Source organism: Micrasema longulum, unplaced genomic scaffold (assembly GCF_059751315.1).
Source record: "Micrasema longulum isolate JH-2025_06_02 unplaced genomic scaffold, ASM5975131v1 h1tg001144l, whole genome shotgun sequence".
Classification (NCBI taxonomy): domain Eukaryota; kingdom Metazoa; phylum Arthropoda; class Insecta; order Trichoptera; family Brachycentridae; genus Micrasema; species Micrasema longulum.
In genome coordinates, this window is record NW_028278332.1 from 49,070 (window position 1) to 72,039 (window position 22,970).

The 22,970-nt window shown below is 41.1% G+C and overlaps 2 protein-coding genes across 4 annotated transcripts in view; one reads left to right on the plus strand and one right to left on the minus strand.

Moving 5' to 3' along the window:
* On the plus strand, positions 1-12,438 carry Cc2d2a (Coiled-coil and C2 domain containing 2A). Of its 3 annotated transcripts, XM_088233726.1 has the most exons (10): positions 1-787; positions 2,370-4,286; positions 4,362-4,549; positions 4,651-4,774; positions 4,846-5,008; positions 5,225-5,935; positions 6,487-6,813; positions 6,969-7,231; positions 9,660-9,777; positions 9,865-12,438. In XM_088233726.1, the coding sequence occupies exons 1-10, from the start codon at positions 126-128 to the stop codon at positions 10,048-10,050; spliced, it is 4,659 nt and encodes a 1,552-aa protein (XP_088089852.1). In that variant the 5' UTR covers positions 1-125; the 3' UTR covers positions 10,051-12,438. The 3 variants fall into 3 exon arrangements, 2 of the variants coding, with proteins under 2 accessions (XP_088089852.1, XP_088089853.1); XR_015823651.1 differs by lacking the exons at positions 6,969-7,231; positions 9,660-9,777; positions 9,865-12,438 and having other exon boundaries at positions 5,225-6,268; positions 6,487-6,605; XM_088233727.1 differs by lacking the exons at positions 1-787; positions 2,370-4,286; positions 4,362-4,549; ... (1 more) ...; positions 4,846-5,008; positions 5,225-5,935 and adding an exon at positions 5,951-6,268.
* The window catches only part of Aps (diphosphoinositol polyphosphate phosphohydrolase 1 Aps), a 17,468-nt gene continuing 5,550 nt past the window's right edge, over positions 11,053-22,970 (minus strand). The window contains exon 3 of the mRNA XM_088233730.1: positions 11,053-14,472. Coding sequence (XP_088089856.1) covers positions 14,272-14,472 — 201 coding nt within the window. The 3' untranslated portion in view covers positions 11,053-14,271. The remainder of the gene's footprint in view (positions 14,473-22,970) is intronic.

Sequence of the window (22,970 nt, forward strand, 5' to 3'; positions counted from 1 at the left end):
ACCATGTAGCCATGGTAACAAAAAGTGTATACAGATCCTAATAAAAGACCTCAAAATACAAGTACATTTTGTGTTGTTACAATAATTTTCCTATTTTAAAAAATTAAAAAACCACTAAAGTTTACATGATCGAAATGGATAATTTAAAAAAAACATTTAAGGACAAAATTAAAGATAGGATATCTACAGTAAAACAAAAATCATCCAATACTCTAATGAATGCTAGAGCACGTGCAAATCGAGAGAAACATACTAATAATATAGATTTCCAGCAATGCGTAGAATCATTTTTACCCCAGCTGCACCATGAGAATGAAATTGAAGAAGCATTAGAAAATATTGCCGAGATGGGAATAAAAGATATAACTTTAGAAAGTAAAGAACAACGTAAGAAAGAGTTCGACTTCTTTACACTTATTTCAAACGATGAGAAAAGTACTGTCCAATCAAAAAGAAAGAAAAAAAAATCTTCACCAAGTGTGGATATTGTTAGTTCAGCAGAACACAAAGAAGATAATGACGAACAAAAGAAGCCGATTTTGGCAAAAACTGCCTTGAGGTATTTTGATACAGAGATCAACGATTGTGAAATGGTTACTCCTTTGATTATATCCAAAGTAAAAACCGATGCCAAAGTTCATTCATTATTTTGGGATGGTAAAGAAAATACAATTCAGAGTTGCCAAGAGTCACACAATATTGCAGATAGCGGTTTCTTTGTCGGATCTAAGCCAAAATTAAAGTCTATTCACTTGAGAGGAATATTAAGCCACTCAGATGACCAAATGTATGTATAGAAAACATCTTAATATGGGATTTAAGTTTTATATTTATTTAAGATTCCATTAGATATTTTTAAACATGTATTTTGGCAATTCATATCCCTCAATTTTTAAAATATGGTATGTTCCAAGTCTATATCATGTTTTGATAAAATAAATACACAAACAATAACTCAAAAGCAATTAGGAAATAAGTTGCAAGTCATATAATTTGTATAGACACTATGACAAGCAAAAAAAACATTATGTCCATTTCACAATAATTATTTCACAGAAAAATATTTTAATGTACAAAAATATGTTTATTTTATTAGTCTCTTTTTATTATATCATTCCCCTCTCCACACCCGGTGGTGCATAGGGCACTGCATTGGTACGCCAATCACAGCGTATCTTGATCATTCGCAAACAAACGACAATCAGCTTTCCTTACTCTTTTAATAATACCCCGATCTCTATAACAGATAGTCAAATTCGCGACTTAGGTGTTATTATTGATACGAAACTAATGTTTAATATTCATATTGAATCAGTCCTAAAAAAAACATTTAAAATGGTCGGACTCATTATGCGAGTATCAAAACCTTTTAAACATGCAGAAACATATGAAAAACTCTACAAAACATTTGTTCGTCCCCAGGTAGAATACTGTACTCCTATTTGGTCACCTTACTATAATGTAAGTATTAATAGACTAGAAAGGGTCCAACAATTTTTTTTTAAGCAGGTCAACTACCGGTTAAATATTTACTTTTCTAATCATGCTGAAAGTATGCAGTACCATGGAATAAACTCTCTTAAAAATCGAAGAATAATGTTGGACCAGTTATTTTTATTCAAATTAATAAATAATAAAATTGATTCGCCAAACCTACTTGAAAGACTTCCATTCCGTGTGCCATCTAGACCGACAAGACAAAATCTTCTGTTTTACACTGAAAACGCGTCAACAAACTATTATAAACAATCTACAATACCTAGAATATGCGACCAATATAACAATATATTTACCGAGGCTGATATTTTTTGTGACAATGTATGTAAATTTAGGTCAAAAATTATAGAAATTTTAAGAGAAGCAGACATATAACTTTATTATTATTATTATATACACATTTTTTCATTTCTTATCTTCTACATTTACTATATTTAACATAATTTAAATTATTGTATTAAGTATAAACAATTTTTTTGGTGTGTGCATGAGTTTCTTACACTAATATACAAAGAAATTGGCAATATATGTGTACATACTGTTTGTTTACCTAATAAAATAAATAAATCATTCATTACACAAATCTAAGATGATCAGTCTTACACTTCAGGTGCTAGTCCAAGGACTATGAAATACTGCAATGTAAAACACCTGGTTAAATAAATATTTCTAGTCAAGTCGGGAATCGAACCCGAGATCTGACTAGCTGTCAATTTTTTTATAAATATATTTTTTTCTTTTATTACTATTATGAATAAAATCACATTCTATGTATTTATATGATTATATTTTGTTAAAGCCTTAATGGGACAACATTTAAGAATATATTTTTAATAATCAAATTGAAAAAGAAATCCAATTGTAAATTTTAGCGAATGGTTTGATTCTGATGGACAGCTGCTTGTTGAAGATAATCCAGTATATGAAATGGCCAGTGAAATACGGTTTATACCATCTCAAAAATTGGAATTAAAGACAGAGTTTGTGAAGTCTATGTTTTTTGCAAAAAATATGAAGAAAACTCATAAAAAACTTCATGGAATACATGAAGACATTTCAAACTCAGTTTTAGAATTACATTTAAGTAATTTAATGTTCAATCATCATCCATTATTCTCGTTGGAACATGTCATAGCACAAAGAATTATAAAGACTTACGATTTGTACTGTACGAAACAGTCTGAGAGAACTATTAATAAACACGATGATATTTTGGCTTCATTAAGAAGAACAAAATCTTCCATAAAGAAAAAAAATCTTTTGGAAAATAATAATAGCCAAAAGAAACTGTATAAAGATGCACATTTGAGAAAATACACCAAAGAAATAACAAAAGTAAGAAACGCAAGATTCGAAGAAGCTCTTTCTCAAAAACACTTGGAAAATGAAATATTAAAACTGTGGAGAAATATCAAACTCATAAGGAAACAGTTGAAATACACAAGCACTAATCTTGTTTTGGAAATAATTAAAAATGAAGTGGATATTGAAGAAGACAGGAGAAAATGGGAGGAGATGTTCGAGATGGAAGTGAATGATGTTATCGATGAATTAAAATGTGAATATTTAGAGTTGAAATCCGATTATGTTCAGAAAAGTAAAAAGCCCAAGAATAGTAGTCCTGACTCAGTTACAAACAGTGAACATTCACAAAAACCTAAGTGGGATTATGATGAAGTAAAGATAAGGAAAACATTGTTTAATGAAATGTGTGAAATTTTTAGACAACCTGGAGAGCCAATCCTATGTTTTAAATTGAGCCATTCTTTAAATGTCATAACTGAAAAAACTAATTCCGTTCCAGAATCCAGCAGAAGAAATGATGTAGAAAAAACCAAAATGTTTTTAAAATTGTTTGTGAATACTAAAGAAGTATGTAAGACAAATGATTTACAATTGAATCAAGATTTTAAGTTACCCATAGATCAGAGTTTTTCTGTCCAATTACCCGATATTGATTCAACTATGAAAATATTATTATATGAGCAAAGTTCTTTTTTACCTTCCATCCCTGTTGGTGAAATAGTCATAACTATACCTAAGAAAAACATTCTTATTTCTGAAACGAAAAATGAATTATATCCTTTCTTAATAAAAAATAAAAGAACTTATAGTCATTCCGCTGTTGGTACATGTACCACACTGTCTGATTTGATAAATAAAAAGTACTCCCAAGGTATTCTTCACAATATTGATTTGGATGAAAAGTTGATTTGTGAGGGCTTATTGGAACTCAAAATTGGTTGGACAACAAACGCCGAAGAAGTAAATTATTCACAAACTAAAACAAATAACAGTAAAAGTTCAGAACAAAAAGGAGCCCTTAGTGCTGAAATGATGTCGAAATTGAGCGAAGATATTCTAGATCCAAATGATCCGAAAAATTATTTTTTGATTAGTTACATGAAGAACTTTAAAGACAAACCAATTTCAAGTGGTAACTTTTTCTTAAATAACTTTTTTAATTTCGACTTCCTCCTCAAAAGATACTCCGATTCACATTTAGATGTAAGGGTGGACCAGAAAAACGTCAAAGAAGTTCTATTGAATAATATGGAAGTGATTCCAAATGATGGTGCAAGTACTTCAACAACAAGTCGACCGAGAGGAAGTGTGCTTGATGATGCATCTGTTCTTAATAGAATTTTAGATCCTATCGATTTGCAAAGACGAACAAGTATACGGTACCTTCAACTAGTAAATGAACATCTTTCTTTACAAAATGAAGATAACAATAAAGATAAGCAACTCAGTGATATAGTAACAGTATTCACATATCCTGGTATAAAGTAAGCAACTTATTGTATATCTTTTTTATTACTTCATTTTAAAGTAAAATTCTCAATAAAATGTATTTATTTTAGAACTATAACATTAAACTTTTTGAGACCAAAGAGACCCTTATTTTATCAAACAAAGCAACAAAATTTTACTCCGAAACCTCAAGTTGATACAGTAAGAGAATATACCTTAAAAGTTTGTATTCTCAAAGCATTCCAACTGCCATGTAGATCGGAAACAGTACAAGCTGAAACTAGTATGAACTCTGAAGGTAAACACAACATTCTTGATTAACTATGTTTGCTATAAAAAGGAAAAATGTTAAATATTTAAGTTTGGTAAAAGTGAAATAGTGATTGTAATGTATTTTAGGTGGACTGAAAATGATAAATCTTAAACCATTTGTCCGAGTTACGTGCCAAGGAAAAAGCTTACGAACTTCTACTGCGATGGGAAATAATCCAACGTGGAATGAACAACTGTGTTTTCCTGTTAGGTAATATAAATAACAATGTGTTAATTAAATAATATATTTATTTTGATTGTAATCTAAAATTGTTTTTCAAGACATAATACGTCATCAGTAATTTCAATTCACTTATTTGACGAGCTGTTTAAAGATTTGTTAGCTGATAACCGGTTGGAGGATTCAACAATATACTGCCAATACAGCGCTAACTGGCTTGGTTCCATGAAGATATTACTTCCAACAGTGTTCTCCCAAACAAAGGTAATAATCCGTTGAAAATGACCCCAAAATTGAAATTAAATTTAGATCTAAATAACTCCTTAGGAAAGAAATCCTGCGTGCGTACAAACATTTGGACATACTCAAAACATAGTTGACGCAAATATTTATTTAAAAAAAATTATTGACGAATACTGATTTAAAAGAATGATTGATTTATTGTTTTTACTGACGCAGTAAAATATTGTGTGATTTCAGATTGAAGGTACATTCCTTATGTATTCACCACCGGAACTGCTTGGATATAAAAATAATGTAGACGAAAAATATGCTCATTCTCATATATCCTACGACAGCTCAGGGAGAGACATAAACTTTAAACAAAGGGAAGGATTTTTTATATCCATGTTTTTTGAAATATTCCCATCTTATATAGATACAGTTTTGCCAATAGAAATATTAGAAACAAACGAAATGGACTACATGATCAAATATCTTAATACTTTTACTGAAAATTATGAAAATGCATTTCCAAAAAGGAAAATTAATTTACTGGTCCTAGATACTAGTGGTAAATACATTTGCATCACTCGGTTATTCAAGTCAATTCCTTTGCCAGAGTTCGGAGAGTACTTAGCAAACTTTTACTCCAATCATTTTAATTGTGAAGAATCAACATCTTCGAAAAATTCAACGCCAAATAGGAAAAAGTCTTCAAAAAATAAAAATAGTGACGAAGTCACATCTCGAAGTATAAAGTCAGTGATGTCAACAAATATTGGAGAAGGTCGACGTCAATCCAAAGCGACTAAAGATGTATTCGAGATGAAGAGTTTGGATGAGAATATAACAGAAAGTGGAGAAAGAGGATTAGTAAATAAAGTACAATTCTGCGCACGATTTGTAGCAATGATTCCATTATTTGAGCTGAATATCTTATGCACGCATTTGGTGGCGCTTTCCGGTTATGTAAGTTAAATAAATGTTTTTCCCAACGCTGGCTGATGCAGCAAACTTCCGTCATCATCACCAAAGTACTTTCGAAACGACCCAAATTTTTACCGGACACAGAGCTATGAGAAGTTATCTATATAGGTTTAAATAAAGGAATGATGACTATTGTCCATGCGATGATATGATATGTTATTTCAGTGCCCATTTTTCAGTTTGCAACGCCATAATCTTGAATCAGAATGCAGGAAAGATGGAATATCCTTAACAGATATCCACACTGTAGTAAAAAGTAGTTATCATGCGCCATTGTTCTTGAACTTTGCAACAATGGTGATTGGACTCATAAAGGTAATAAACCAAAATCAGTGATCGAACATTCCATTTCCAAGACAAACAAAAACTTTTTTTTTTTCCGAGTACCTTAGCCTTGTACATGACACGTAAGGCTACTAAATACAGGGGTCCAAAATATATTTAAAAAAAAAAAAAATGTTAAGTAGCAATATTTTTTTGTTTTGATTGAAATACCGTATATAACATTAATTATCCATGATTTATTTTTGCAGCAAACTCTAAGATTAGTATGTGGATCAATGATGGATCACACAATTTTGTTAATGAACTATTTTTTATATCTCGGTATAAATTGCTGGTTTGTTTCGGGCCAAGCGCTACCGAGGGGTTTGTCTTCGTATGTCCTAGTTAAGGAAAATCAACACACCAAAGAAATCGGGCTTAAAGATGAGGCAAAAACTTATTCTAGGCTTTCGGCAGTAAAGTCTAAGAATGTTTGGAAGTATTTTCTATATGACGCAACCACTGGACTAAAATATGATACTCAAGATCCATTTTGCCCTCTGCAGAAAGTTTACTTAGTATGTAATACTGAAAATGTAAGTAGAATCATGTAAAAAATAATTTAAAAACATCTAAAAATAGTCGTTTACTTTTTAAATTTGCAGGTTTATATTATCTATAGCTTTTGAGGTAGGTTCCTACAGGCAATACATTATGTTACTTGAAGTTGGTTTATTGTATCCTTTATTAGATATGGGTCAATGTGCAACCTGTGGAAAGGTGCAACCTGATCAGGTTCGATTTCAATTTAACATCAGACTGGCGTCCCGTGTTTCAAAAAGGTAGTTTAGTGACTTGTCCCGGACCATTGCCTGGCATTTCCAGTACAGGAATGGAGGAGTCCCTTTATATTTACAATACTCAAGATGTTCAGAGGCTAAGAGATGCTGTGGACGATAAAATACGAAACAAAATTCAAAGATGGCGAGGACATAGGAGAACAATATGGAATAGGTTAGTCAAAATCATGTATCTTTAAAAAATTGTCATGCATTTTCTATCTGCTATCTCAATGCAGTGAGAAAGAATCCACTATATTTTTATAACATTTACACTTAATTTGTGTATTTTTTCAATATCTAGATCTCCAAATCCCATTAAAATTGTTGCATTTTTTGTATATCTAAGTTTCCTTAATCTCCAGGGACCCCTTTGTTACTATGACTGTTAAATCCAACTTTTTTTACTAAAATGGCAAAATGTATTACAACCCTTAAAAATATTTTGCCCAAAACTGTTGGTAAAACAAATAAGCCATTTCCGTGTAGGGGTAGGTAAAGAGGATAGAATGCCACATCACCCTGTCTTGCATACAGACCTCGCTTTCTCTGCATTCATACATCTTCTCATGCACGCATGCCGATTATTCCTACTCTTGACATATCCATCTTCAAGTTTTTGATGGACTTGATCGTGCCGACTTTCTTGGTCTTTCACGTTTTCTGCATCCATCAACATTCGCATCCTTTTAGCCGTTCTTTCGCTATCCACTCGTTCTACACGTCCAAACCAACGCAGTACCCCTTTCTTAATTCTGTTCAGAAAATAACGGGAATAATGAAAAAAAAAAAAATTATTCATCTACATTAATGTTGTCGCCTTCAAAATAATCCCCTTTGGATATTATGCACTTGTGCCAGCGCTTCTTTCAATCCTCGAAACATTTCTTAAATCGATCTTTGAGATAGCCTGTAGCTCTTTAAGCGATGCGCTTTTAATGTCATCTATGCTTGTAGAACGACGGCCCTTTAACGTTCTCTTTATTTTTGGAAATAGGAAAAAATCACACGGAGCCATGTCTGGCGAATATGAAGGCTGGGACATCGTTACAGTATTGTTTTTGACCAAAAATTCACGAACTAGCAATGAAGTGTGAGCAGATGCATTATCGTGGTGCAAAAGCCATGAATTGTTTTGCTACAAATCCGGGCGTTCCATAGCCAAAACATAAAAATAAATTCATGGCATGAGCCAATCGATATGCCAACATCATCAGCGACTTCTCTGATTGTGATTCGGTGATCGTTCATTATCATTTCATTAACTTTTTCCACATTTACATCGGTTGTTGATGTGCTGGGGTGTTCGGGCCGTTTGTCATCTTCAACGTCTTCACGGCCATCTTGGAAACGCTTATACCACTCGTAAACTCTTGTTTTACTCACAGCAGATTTACAATAGTTCTTTGTTAACATTTCACATACATACAAATTCTTTGATCCATTTTTTTAACAAAAGAAAATCGCCGAGCTCATAAAAACACATCTAACCTTGGCGGCTGCCACAAAGTAAACAAATAATACAGCTGAAAATTTTAGCATAATACTTCAGGGGCATGTATACCAACATAATAAGAAAATTGACAATCAGACTCTCCAAACCCGCAAAATTTTAAAATGTTATTTTTTTAGCACACCTCGTATATGCAAATGTTTTTAAAGAAATGAAATATTCAGCTTTAATTAACCCTCCCTTCCCGGTGATAGTACACATTGCATCTAATAAACTTTAATATCCCTAAATATTAAATATAATAACAAATGGGTTTAAATTTTCAGTATTCCTCTATTACACATTTACATATCGGTTAAAACAGCTTATTAGTAGTTAATAAATACTTATTGGGCAGAGAAAAAGCATTTTATCAGAAATTGGAAATAAATGACATGTCACAGCGTATTAAGTAAAAGAGTACCAAATATGCGATTGTCTCACTCTCAATACTACAAGTATATTCACGAGCGAGGGAGACAATTTCAGGAGTCACGCGGGACAAATTGCCAGAGGCCATTAGCTCTCCGAACTTAGTTAGGGGTGATCCTCTTGCTCGTACTGCGAGCATCAGCCAATGACGTCTCAAAAAAAAATTCTTGGATTTTTCCTTGCAACTGATGGGAATCGAATCCACGACGCCAGTTTCACAGTCGGCTATCTAACCAACTGCGCCTGTATGAATAAATAAAAAAATCTAAAGCCAACTTTGTTTTAATGTTAAACACATCACTAGTCCCAGATACGCTATTTTAATATGTACTTTTATTATCAGAATAATAATTATTTTACATTTAATGTTCTTTATAGATTGGAATATCTCATTTGGTTCAAAAGTGACATTTTGGAAATCGCACAATCACAAAATCTTGTTTCCTGAACATTTTGTTCTATGTGACACCCATGGTTTATTCTTTAAGGTACAGAAATGTATTCTGCTGAATAAAATTTGCCTTCATTTCTTCTAGTGTTGGGCCACATTCATTAAAATATAGGGTCTCTGTAATATTCCCGTGTTTGTTTATATCTCATTTTCTTGTTTCCTTTCAAAGAACCATGTTCTGTTTTCATTCAGTTACCGAATTAACTGTAAATATTTCCTTCAAAATAGGCATTGCAGCAGTGTCCTGAAAAACACACTGATATATTGGGAAAAATGGAGTCTGAATCAGTCAACACCAAAGCCAAAACACAGGCACCGATTACAACAGCTGCTCCTCTCCTATCAGGTATTTATTATTGCAATTAAGGAAATTCATTTTCTAATTCAGTGGGCAATAAAATTAATATTTTTTCACCCATGTGAATAATTTCAGGTTTATGGATTTCCATTTAACACAACCTATATATCGATGAGTGAAATTATATCTTCAATAAAGGCTACTCAGATACACTTGGATGAGCATTCTTCTACTGAATTTGCCCTGGGTGTCGAAGTATTTCCATATCCAAATAACATTTATTCCGTGTGGATTTACCTCGCTTCAGTTATCAGAAAGTAATTTTATATTTAAAATATGACAGGTGTCCCAAAATTCATGCAAGAAGTAATTTCGATAGAAAACACAGGTTTTTGGTTAAAAATTGTGCATCTTTTATTGATTCATAAAGTATACAGTACAGGGTTGTGCATGGAATAGCACATTAGACCACGCACATGGAAGAGAGTACATGGATTATGGAACAACAAGCGGATGTTGATTTTCTGAACAAAGATTTTTTTTAGCGAGGATGCTCATTTTCATCTTGATGGTTTTGTCAATCATCAAAATTGACACATTTGGGATATAGAAAATTCACGAGTGATTGTTGAAAAACAAACACACCCACAACGTTCCACTGTTAGATGTGGATTTTGGGCTGGAGGCATTATCGGACCATTCTTTTTTGAAAATGCGGCTGGTCAGGCAATAACACTTAATGGTGTTCACTATCGCGACATGAAAATACAGATTTGTGCCTGAATTGCAAGATATGGATGTGGATGACATGTGATTTCAACGAGACGGTGCCACATGCCATACAGCGGGAGAAACAATTAAATTACTGCATGATTAATTTCCTTGTTGTGTAATTTCACGTTTTAGTGATCAAAATTGGTCGCCCAGTTCATGTGACTTTTGACACTGTTTGACTTTTTTATACCAACAAGCCCACGACTGCCTACGCCTTGAAGAAGGAAATTGAGAGCTACATAAGTGAAATTCAGCCACATTTATGGAAAACGTTCATGGAAAATTTCAGCAGAAGAGTGCGCATGTGTTAGCAAGCCGTGGAGACCATTTATCCGATACGCTATTCCATACTTAACCCTATGCTGTATACTTTATAAATCAATACGATAATTACAATTTTTAATAACAAATCTGTGTTTTCTATCAAAATTACTTCTTGCATGAATTTTGGGACACCCGTTACATATATTATGATACTAATATAATATTTTAATGTTACTTCATCAATTCTATTGCTGATTGTGGGCACTATAAATAAAATAAAAAATATTCACAAATGTTTTATTTTGACTTTAAACTAATATATAAGTTGGATGTCCGTAAAAATATCTATAAGCGAAACTTTAGATCCAATCAATTATACAAACCAAATTATATCAATATACACATTTAAAAAAGAAAAAAAAGAAGGAATTCATACGTGGCAACAGAGAGAATTTCAATTATATAAAAGGTACAATTTTTAATCTGAAATTAAACACAAAAATTTTGAAAACAACTTTGTTAAATTCTGTCTTCCAGTTTCTACATGTTGTGGCATGGACACAAGCACTTTTATTAATGCAGTGTAATTTAGTGTACCCAAAATAGTAAAATTATTATTATTAACATGATGAATCTAAAGAATCACTCGAGTAAGTCATAATGATATTTTATTTTTCTTACTAGAAGAGTGAAAAAAACAAGGACTAAACGATCATTCAGTATTACTAAAACAGGCAGATTCTCTTCAATCTCCCGCATTGTGAATTCCTTTCTCAATACCAAATATATTTTCTATGTCATAGTATACAGAAAACATAATAGAGATTTATATTTATCAGTTTAAGAATAAACATTATGTATTGTTGTGTTAAATTTTTTTACAGAGATGTTACAGTTTCAAATTTGTTTTGTATTATAAAAATTCAAAATTTGACTTACACTACAATAATTGAATTACATAACAGGTTTAAAATATGTAATTACAATTCCAAAATCTTTATTCAATATGAGTTTAAATGAGTTTCAACACTTTTCAAAAGTCAAATATATGTTTTGCCGTGCATATAGACATTGGGTAATACTGAGCACATAATGATGTGGATATTCTCGATTATTGGAATACGTTTACAATCAAATTATGTACTTAGAATCACAATGTATTTTTTAAGTAGGTGTCTCTTCGCTAGAAAACAAATGTTTACATATGGACTACCACTTTGTTCAGGAAGAGCAAATATTGGCTTTCAGATTATAATATTTAACACCTATATGGAGTGGATTAATATTCTTTTAATTAGCTATGGAACATTTTGTTTGAAGTCTGTAAACTGAAAATCAAGTTCGGGAATACAGAAACATTTCTGACAAATAAAATTTTAGGATACACGATCATAAGCCACATGCACAGTTGTGTAAGCATTATAACATTCATTACATTATAAGAACAATATAATATAATATTTTCATCATAGCTTTATATAAAAAGAGTTGAAATCACTAAGCTACTAGTCAAATCTTTACGAAAAATAATATTTACCTTTTCAGATAACTGTCTGATTCGGTAGCCATAAAAATAACGCTAACGATTTTCATTTGTGAAAATAAAAACATATATCTATGAGTATAAAATTATAAACAACGTTAGGCATATTCCGATTTTGAAGACACAGCACTTTGACTTTGCAACAAATTATTTCACAGTAAAGTATTGATCCTAAAAGTTACAGTAGTAATTATTCTAACCAGGAAAGGTAAAAATACATATGTATTATATAAATATTTCACCTATTATATTTCTCTTATTCAGTCATTCCAGTTTAGTCCAGCAGATAGTGTATCCAGCTAGAATCTAAACTTCTTCTATTGTTGGGGCGAGTGAATAGTAAATCTTGCGGGGGAAGCCATCTTCACCTTATGGTAAAAGTCACCAGATATGGACCGAAGTAATATTATATTCAATATTTTTTATTAAAATTATATTTTCAAATACCGAAATAAATAAGCTAACATAGAACATTGGACCGACACAAGAATTCACTGAAATTGCCCAGAAACTTCAATATTATATGACCAGCATGTAATGGCATATATACATATTTCGTAACATATATTGTTACAGTAGTAACAATATTACAAAGCACCAATTGGTACCAACACGTCAATTATTATTACAAACATATTCTATACAATATCATTTTATACCTAAGATGACTTACATTTTTGTATAAAAGGATAATTATTAATATAAGAGTTTTCTCAGTAAAACCAATATCAAATACTAAAAAATACAATAAGTATGTTATATTTCAAATGTAGAAAGTCTAATGATTACAAAATATATACTTTAAATACATAATATATTGGGTTTTGTAAGAATTGGTTTTTATAAAGAGGGTTGTTACCAGTATTGACAATCATATTTGTTACATTTCTGAAATCGTTGGAAGTAAAAAGAATGTTGTTAATCTGAAGTAAGCCTCGAGGTGTCATAGACTATAATATTTTTAAGTCAGGCATGTAGACCAACATACATAATACATTTATGTAGAAAATACAAAATACGAAAGTACTAAAAAAATCTATGTGCCCGATAAACACAAGATATGTTTGTAGTGAAAATTTAATTGTAAAAATTCGGACAAAATATACAAATAATAATGAATTGGTGTTAAAAAATGAAGATTCGCGAGTTAATCATAATATATTTATTCTTACAGACACATTATATTAAGGCATAATTTCCAATGATAGTTGTTATTAGTTATCAACTCAATAAAATAAAAAAATTGGAGGAAACTTTTTGGATTGATGAAAAATGGTCATTAAAGAGTTTGTACATTCTCAGACAATACAATACATACTCAACGTGAAAAAAACTATTGCTGACAAATTAGTTATGAATTTAGCTTCAATATTCAACCGTCACTCAAATTTACGATAGATTTATTGTTATAAAGGGAATGATAATAATTACTAACGCTTATTTAGAAAAATACATAATAATTGACCTGAATTCAGAAATATTACGTTATCATGAAAAATCTTATAAATGTTACCGCCGGAAGATAAATTTCACTTCAGTTAGGTTAAATACTTAAAATGGCAATGTATAATTTCCAGAACAGATAAGTTAAATGGATGAAATGCTAACCACAAAATCATTTTAAAATGTCATAATGATATTTGGGATCTGCTAATGAATAGCTAATATGCATAGACTAGAATTATTAAAATTATTTATTTGTGTTCCAGAATTAAACTTGTACATGCATTAAAACAATCGGGAAGGCTGACACTATATTATAAGCGAACGGACTGAGATTTTTTAACTTTTAAAACATAAAAACAGCACACTAAATATAAACGATGGACTAAGCTAATTTTACTGTAAGGGCGGGGAAAGAATAAGCGGAATCCAGAAATTACGAGGAAGGGAAGAATCCGTTAGGAATAAATTAGAGCATACGTTACAAATTTAGAGGAAATTGTATTCTGCACAAGTGGTTATGTGGGCGACTCTTTGGAACGCCGGAGTTGTTGCAGGTAGTGACGTTGGATGGGCTTGTGGAGGGCCAGCTGTGCCAGAGCGTCCTCGATGGAAAACCACTGGCGCTTGCGTCCCATGAGGCGGGAGTCCTCCCACTCCGCCAGCTCCTGAGTAACCGTCATCACGTACACCTTGGTGCGGTGCTTGTGCTCTCGGTTCTGTGCAAAGTGACAAACATTTTTTTAAATTTAGGTACTGTAACGTACGCGTTACCACGATGAAAGTTTCGCCGGTTCGTCACCCGCGTCTGCCGCAGTCAAGCTTCCCGGCGTAAGTGGGAAGCCGCCCTCCCAGACAGAGCCAAAGACAAAGTCGGAAGGTAGGAGCACAGCTGCGCCGACCGCAAGTCAACCTCAATAGCCCTGAAAAGGACTTTCCACCCGGTCCAAGTGGTGCAGAGAGGCGAAGGCAGTCAGCAGGCAGAGCGGAGCGAAGAGCGAAGTGCAGGAAGGCGAACAGGACGGAGAACGGAATAAAACACGTGTGAACTGTTCAGAGTTAGGAACTCAACTGATTTAATATTTCTAATTGACCGCCTTATAAAGCGGTGCGCGTCGGGCTCCGTGAGTCGGCCATCCCACCCGCGCCGGCTGCCTCGGAGTGGTGGGGGTAATCTTTCCCCGCCACTCGCTACATGCCGCCGGCCGCAGGTGGCGTAAATACGGGCGCTCAATGCCCGTACGGGCCATTTCGTCGGCAGCCGCGACGCGCGCAACATGACATTTACATAATATATTTTTGTACATTTTATTCATTTTAACCTAGCTATTTTTCCCCGGTAATACTGAGGCCAGGCTCGAAAGTGACCATTTTATCTTTATTGAGAGCCCAGCCATCAGTTCTATACATTTACCGGGGATCCTTTCTAATTATTGTATTATTTTAATTTATTCGATTTTACGCGTCCGGAACACTCCCCCCGTGCAGCTAGTCTGTACTATTTTCCTGCTGGGCGCGTTGTTCCTCTTCCTTCATTAGTACGGCGATCTTCACCGCTGGTCTGGTGTAGGTGCCGTTGGTGGTCCGCACCTCGACGACTCGTACTTGTCCGTCAGCTGCTGGTTCTGCACGGGTGACTCTGCCGCGAGGCCAAGAATTCCGCGGCAGATTTGGGTCCATGATGAGCGCGAGGTCCCCGACCTGTATTGGAGGCGCGGGCTCGCGCCATTTCTTCCTGTGCGCCAAGGTGGGGAGATACTCCCTCAGCCATCGGCGCCAAAACATGTCGGCCATTTTCTGGGCGATCCTCCATTGCTTATGAAGGCAGGCCCCTTCTTCCCTTTTGTTATAATATGCCAGAGTTGGCTGTGTGTCGGCTGACCCGAGCAAGAAGTGGTTCGGGGTCAGCGGTGCTTCGTCGTTGGGCTTGGTTGACACATGCGTGAGCGGGTGATTGTTCACGGTGTACTCTGCTTCAGCCAATATGGTTTTGAGGGTCTCCTCTCTTGGAGCCTGCTCGTTGAGGGTTGCGTGGAGGGCTCGTTTTACAGATCTCACGAGTCTTTCCCACGCTCCCCCCATATGAGGTGATGAGGGCGGAATGAATTTCCACTCAATTTTGCGAACTGTAAGTTCGGCGAGCATTCTGGGGTCCGCCAGGAGCTCGTCTACGGCCTGTTTCAGCTCTTTGTCCGCTCCCCTGAAGTTGGTAGCGTTGTCCGAGTATAACGAGTGTGGGCAGCCTCTGCGGGCGGCCATCCTTCTTATGGCCATTATGGCGGAGTCGCTTTCGAGGGACGACGCTAGCTCCAGGTGGATCGCGCGTGTGGTGAGGCAGGTGAACAGTGCCCCATAGCGCTTTTCTTTTCTTCGGCCGTTGGTGATCATCATCGGCCCGAAGAAGTCAAGCCCGCAGTGCGTGAACGGCGGCGTCCTGAAGGCCAGTCGGGCCTCAGGCAGTTGCCCCATCAGCGGGGGTTGGGGCCGGCTGCGCAGCATTTTACACAGCGGGCACCATCGTGTTATCTTCCTCACAGCCCCGCGGAGTCGCAGGATGAGGTAGCTGGCTCTCAGGTCGGCGATCGTCCTCTCGACTCCCGGGTGGCCACCCTTCCGGTGGCTGTGCGTGATCAGCAGCCGGGTGTATGGGCAGGTCCCGTCCATGATAGGCGGCGCGCTGCAGTCCTCTGCGAAGCTGTGTGCCGCTTGGATGCGCGTTCCCATCCGGATGACTCCCTCTTCGTCTAAGAAGGGTGCCGCTGCATGGAGGCGGCTGTGCGGCGGGATAGGCGCCTTTCGTCTCAGGAGCTCCAGCTCTTCTCCGAAAGCCGTCTCCTGGGACCGCTTCAGCAGCATGATTTCTGCGGCCCGTGTTTCTGAGGCGTGAAGTTCAAAGGTCCCCCCTGGGGACGGTAGGGACTCGTGGCGGCGGCATCGTGCGATGAATCGCAGCACCCATGCCGTCGCCCTGACGAGTCGGGTCCACGACGAGAAGCGCTGCACCTGGGGTAGGGCCTCCGTCCGTCTGATGTGGCCCACGAAGTGGCGGGGTTGTTTCCGCTCCAGCGTCTTCTCGTCCGGTTGTTGTAGTAACTTCTTCTCTTTCGGCCAGTCGGCTTCCCCTTTTCTCAGGAAGCCGGGGCCTCCGAACCATAGTCCCGACCTCGCAAGGTCGGGTGGGCCCTTGTCGCGGGTCCCTATGTCGGCTGGGTTGTCCTTGGTGGGGACCCATTTCCAGTCCCGTACGTCTGTGAGCTCGTCAATCTCGCCCAGCCTGTTTGCGACGAACGTGCTGTACCGCAGTGGGTCGGTTCGCAGCCAACACAGGACCGTGCTCGAGTCCGTCCAGAACACGGTTTGGGTGATGAGAGCTCGACTCTCTTTTTTTATGGTGGCGGCCATCCTTGCCGCTAGTAGCGCTGCCTGGAGTTCTAGTCTAGGCACTGACAGAGGCTTTAGGGGGGCCACCTTGCACTTCGCCATTGCGAAACTTGTGGTATCGGCCCCCACAAAGTATGCCACTGTGCAGCATGCCTGCTCTGACGCGTCGCAGAACACGTGCAGTGTCACGGGTTCTTTCTGCCCTTGCAGCGAGCATCTCGGTATTGTACAGCCGTTCGCTGCCAGCAGGTCGCGCCATTCCAACCACTTTTCGGCGTGGTCCGGTTGCAGCGGTTGGTCCCAACCTGTGTTTGTCCTCCAGATGGCTTGCAGCAATATCTTCGCCCGTATCGTGAGGCACGCAATGAAGCCTACTGGGTCGAAGATACTCATGGCGGCGCTCAACATGCCGCGCTTGGTGGGTCGCTCCGGGATGGCTGCACTTTCGGCTCCGTGCCGAAATATAAATAGGTCGCTCTTGGGATCCCATACGATCCCGAGGACCCGCTCCGTCATTACTTCTTCCCCTATGGTGACTGCTGTATTGGCCCGGTCGTCGGCCTTTACTTCTTCCAGGACATCTGGTTTGTTTGAAGCCCACCCGGTGAGCCGGAACCCGCCATTGCCGAGTACGAGGGTAACATCGCGTACCAGGCTTGCAGCTGTTTCTTCGCTGTCTGTGGCGTCTAGGTAGTCATCCATGTACATATTGTGCTCGATCGCCTCTGCTGCGGCGGGAAATTCTTTCGCGTGTGCTCGTGCGACTGTGTTTCGCACGAATTGCGCGCTGCTGGGTGAGCACTTCGCTCCAAACATCATGGACGCGAAGACAAACGTGTCGGGCTCCTGCCCGTCCTGCGTCCGCCATAGGAACCGCTGCGATTGCTGGTCGGCTTCCCGGATTCTTATCCGCAGGAACATCTCCCGTATGTCGGCCGCGATGGCTACTCGTCCCTCTCTGAAGCGGATCACGTTTCCGAGGAGGGATGAAAGCAGGTCAGGTCCCGTCAGTAGATGGTCGTTCAACGCCGTCCTCTGGAACTGGGCGGCGGCGTCGAACACGACCCTTATCTTGCCAGGCTTGTTGGGGTTTGTCACCGCGAAGTGGGGCAGGTACCATTTGCGCGAATGGTGGGCGTCTACCTCCTCGCGGCTTAGTTTGACGGCGTATCCCTTTTCAATGTAGTCCGCCATCTTGGCGCGATATGCGATCGCCAGTATCGGATCCTTCCGTAGTTTATTTTCCAGGGAGTGCAGCCGCTTCATGGCTGCTTGCCGGTTGCAGGGCAAAGAATCTCCGTCTTTCGCCCACAGTAAACCGGTCTCCCATCGTCCGGATGGTAGTTGTGTGGTTGAGCTGCTCATGAGCTCCGCCGCTCGCACATCTGCGGCGCGGCAACGTTCCAGGGTGGTTACACCTAGCGAGTCAACGGCGAAGCTCTTTTTTACCAGTTCCGCTAAGTCCCTTTCACCCTGGCCGTCTGGGGGTAATTCAAAGGCGGGGTGCACAGCCCCGCCGTAGGTGACGGCTCCTAGGGCCGTCTCGATGGTTAGCCGCCCGTCCTCTTGTAGGACTGGCGGGCCTGTAGATACCATTAGGGTGGCGTAATCAAGACCGATTAACATCTTCGGCTTGATGCCTGGCCCGTGTGTCTTGGTGCTCTTTCGGTTGCGGTGCGGCAGATCCATGACCCGCACCGTCTGTGCCTGGACACCAAATTCTCTGTTTCCTTTAACGAGGATTACGGATACACGCTGTGATTGTAGCGTGTCCGTGTTCCCACTGGCACCGATGAGTCTCAACTCCTCGCAGGCCCCGGTGGCGCCCACTGCACGGGCGACATCCTCCTCGAGGAGAGTTACCGATGAACCCTCGTCTAGTAGTGCGTGGATCTCCATTGACCCACGCGGGCCCTTCAAGGTTACTGGCACTACCTTGAAGGTCACTGGGACTTCCGTTCGCCTTGTCAATAAGACTTGCTCGTTCGGCGTACTGTCCCCTCTCTCGCGGTGTAGCGACCGATGATGCCGCCCGTGGCACTCGTCGCACTTCGCCGCTTCACAGGTGGTCGTTTTGTGTCCCGGTTCCAGGCATCCGTAGCACACGAACTTGGCACGCACAATTGTCCACCTCTCCTCTACCGTTTTCCGGAGAAACTTCCGGCATTGTCCGAATGCGTGTCCACTCATGTCGCAGAACAGGCATTTTTTGTCCTGAGTGAGAAACACGTGCCTTTCTTGGGTACGCCTTTTCTCCACTCGGGCGGGTTCCGTGCTGATCCCGATGCAACCCGCATTCGGTATTGCACCGGTCAGTCTCGCTAGCCACAGTGCCAGATCCCTGGGGGTAGCTTTTCTCACGGTATCCGCTCGTGACATAATCCACATCATCCTCTCGACTCGTGGCAGCTTCTGAGTCATCTCGGACAGAAGCTTCGGGGAGGAGAGGTGGCTTCCATCGAGGCCCTCTACGGTCGATACGACGTTTCTTATCGCGACCGCGTAGTCCGTCAGGGCCTCCAGGGATGCGTTGTCGGCCAGTTTAGGGAGTTTTCTTATCCGCTCCAGTACTCTGTCCACGACGATCTCCGGGTGTCCAAAGGCGGCCTCTAACATCTTCACAATGTCCGGCACATTTCGGGGATCTACCAGCAAAGACGACACTGTGGCCTTGGCCCGTCCTGTGAGGGCTCGTTGCAGACGGAGAATGTTCTCCGCGTTTGTAAGGGAGCACATCTGTGTCGATTGATCAAATTGCGCCTTAAATATTCGCCATTCTAGCGGGTCGCCGGAGAATTGCGGTAGATCCCTAGCGCCGGTTTGCCTCGCCATGAACGTGTGCCACTCCGGCGGCTGTCTGTATTTTGTCACAGGCTCGCCGGTGGCACCCGGCGGCATGTATTCCGTGGGTAGCCCCTCTTGTACCCACGCGCTCACCGGGTCACGAAACTCGTAGCCCCCCAGTGGTATAGTACGTGCCGCTACGGGCTCGCCTGGCCCGGCGGCGTAGCGTACGTCGGCGTCCTCCCTTCGGCTGTGTGCAGGTGGCGCCTCATTGTCCCGATGCCGCTCATTGTAGCGGCCTTGTAAATGTGCGTTTGTCGCTCCGGCGTAGGCCGGCTCAGCGGCGTAGCGTGTGTTGGCGGGCTCCTTCATCCTGGAGTCCGTCTCTGCGACCGGGTGCCTCCGTGGCACCCCGTCTCTCACCCGGCCGCTGTCGTAGTGGCTCGGCGGAAATGTGTACGCCGCTCCGGTGTCCTCCGGATCAGCGGCGTAGCGTGTGTTGGCGGCCTCCTTCGTCCTGGAGTCCGCCTCTGCGACCGGGTGCCTCCGTGGCACCCCGTCTCTCACCCGGCCGCTGTCGTAGTGGCTCGGCGGAAGTGTGTACGCCGCTCCGGTGTCCTCCGGATCAGCGGCGTAGCGTGCGGTGGCGGCCTCCCTTGCTCTGAAGGCTGCTTCCGTGTCGGCGACAGGGCGCTTCCATGCGGCCCCGTCTCTCACCCGGCCGCTGTCGTAGTGGCTCGGTGGATGGATGTACGCCGCTCCGGTGTCCTCCGGATCAGCGGCGTAGCGTGCGGTGGCGGCCTCCCTTGCTCTGAAGGCTGCTTCCGTGTCGGCGACAGGGCGCTTCCATGCGGCCCCGTCTCTCACCCGGCCGCTGTCGTAGTGGCTCGGTGGATGGATGTACGCCGCTCCGGTGTCCTCCGGATCAGCGGCGTAGCGTGTGGTGTGGCGTGCGGCGGCGGCCTCCCTTGTGCTGAAGGCTGCTTCCGCGTCGGTGACAGGGCGCTTCCAAGCGGCCCCGTCTCTCGCCCGGCTGCTGTCGTAGTGGCTCGGCTGCTGGATGTACGCCGCTCCGGTATCCTCCGGATCAGCGGCGTAGCGTGCGGCGTGGCGTGCGGCGGCAGCCTCCCTCGTACTGAGGGCTGCGTCGGTCCTAGACGCGTCTGACGTCAGCGGCAGCGGCTTGTGAGCCGGTTCCGACGTCCCGTGCGATGTGAGGTCCCTCTCGATGGTGGGCGTGAGGGGGGTTGCCATGTCTCGTCTGGCGTCCTCTCTCGCGTTGGCGGCCTTCAGCGCGGCGATGATCTCGTTGAGGCTGCTCACCTGCCTCTCGTGATGCGCCTCGCGTTCCTCCATCTGTCGGCGAAATGTCGCCGATGAGATGGACCGCTCCGAGGGTGCGGATCCCTCGTCCGAGTCCTTTTGTTCCTCCAGAAGTCCTTGATGAGGCTCCTCCTGGCAGTCGTGTGAAGGCCCTGGCTGGGGCTCCTCCTGATGTGCTCGTACAGACCCCGGTTGGGGCTCCTGAAGCTCCTCTTCGTGCTCCGTGCCGGCGTCTCGACGCGTTCCCGAACGCGTCGACACAGGCGATCTGTTGACCGGCATGCTGTTGGTGTGTTGTAGACTGGAGACCACTGGCGACGATCCTTAGCTCCGAAGGACCAAATGTAACGTACGCGTTACCACGATGAAAGTTTCGCCGGTTCGTCACCCGCGTCTGCCGCAGTCAAGCTTCCCGGCGTAAGTGGGAAGCCGCCCTCCCAGACAGAGCCAAAGACAAAGTCGGAAGGTAGGAGCACAGCTGCGCCGACCGCAAGTCAACCTCAATAGCCCTGAAAAGGACTTTCCACCCGGTCCAAGTGGTGCAGAGAGGCGAAGGCAGTCAGCAGGCAGAGCGGAGCGAAGAGCGAAGTGCAGGAAGGCGAACAGGACGGAGAACGGAATAAAACACGTGTGAACTGTTCAGAGTTAGGAACTCAACTGATTTAATATTTCTAATTGACCGCCTTATAAAGCGGTGCGCGTCGGGCTCCGTGAGTCGGCCATCCCACCCGCGCCGGCTGCCTCGGAGTGGTGGGGGTAATCTTTCCCCGCCACTCGCTACATGCCGCCGGCCGCAGGTGGCGTAAATACGGGCGCTCAATGCCCGTACGGGCCATTTCGTCGGCAGCCGCGACGCGCGCAACATGACATTTACATAATATATTTTTGTACATTTTATTCATTTTAACCTAGCTATTTTTCCCCGGTAATACTGAGGCCAGGCTCGAAAGTGACCATTTTATCTTTATTGAGAGCCCAGCCATCAGTTCTATACATTTACCGGGGATCCTTTCTAATTATTGTATTATTTTAATTTATTCGATTTTACGCGTCCGGAACAGGTACTATGTATGAAAGTATTAATGATCACTGATCCTTGACATAATAAATACATATACATGCCCTATAGAGAAAGCATTTTAAAAAGTAGTGACATAAAAACGTACCCATACTTACTAAGTACTGTTTATTTACACCAGGGCTGAAGTCAACGAGCATGCATATGCTACCAAAAATTGGAGGATACTCATTTTTGGTGGATCCCAATCAGGTTCTTTCCTTGAATTCCTTATAATATCGACCCATTTATTTCATTTCACTGAATTATTAGGAACAAAAAGATAATATTAGCTAATGTTTGGTACTCCCATCTGTGCACCACAGAAGAGCTTCGCAATTGCGCCGCTAGGCGTAGTTTGACGTTTACAAAAAATAATATTTATATTTGAATATTAATTGTTTTAAGCTTTCTTAATCATTAAAGAACAAATATTTAACATATTACAACAGAGATGAAGAACATTTAATTGAAGGTAATATAGAAGTCTAGGCATCTACAGGGCTTATGACCTGTCAATGGCTGATTTAAGTGGCCACTTTACACACTGTGTAACATTCACCATTCTGCCCATATTTGAACATCTATGTTCCTTCAATTCTTTCATCTGTTGATGTTTGTGAAGTTAAAGAGCTGAAACCTTTATTTATGCGGGTGAGATTAATCTAATTG

Bases quoted from the DNA above. Each gene is read 5' to 3' on its own strand.
- Cc2d2a (XM_088233726.1), top strand. From the start codon at position 126: ATGATCGAAATGGATAATTTAAAAAAAACATTTAAGGACAAAATTAAA. The intron at 4,287-4,361 runs GTAAGCAACTTA...TATTTATTTTAG, and splicing joins TTCACATATCCTGGTATAAA to AACTATAACATTAAACTTTT. The intron at 4,550-4,650 runs GTAAACACAACA...AATGTATTTTAG, and splicing joins AACTAGTATGAACTCTGAAG to GTGGACTGAAAATGATAAAT.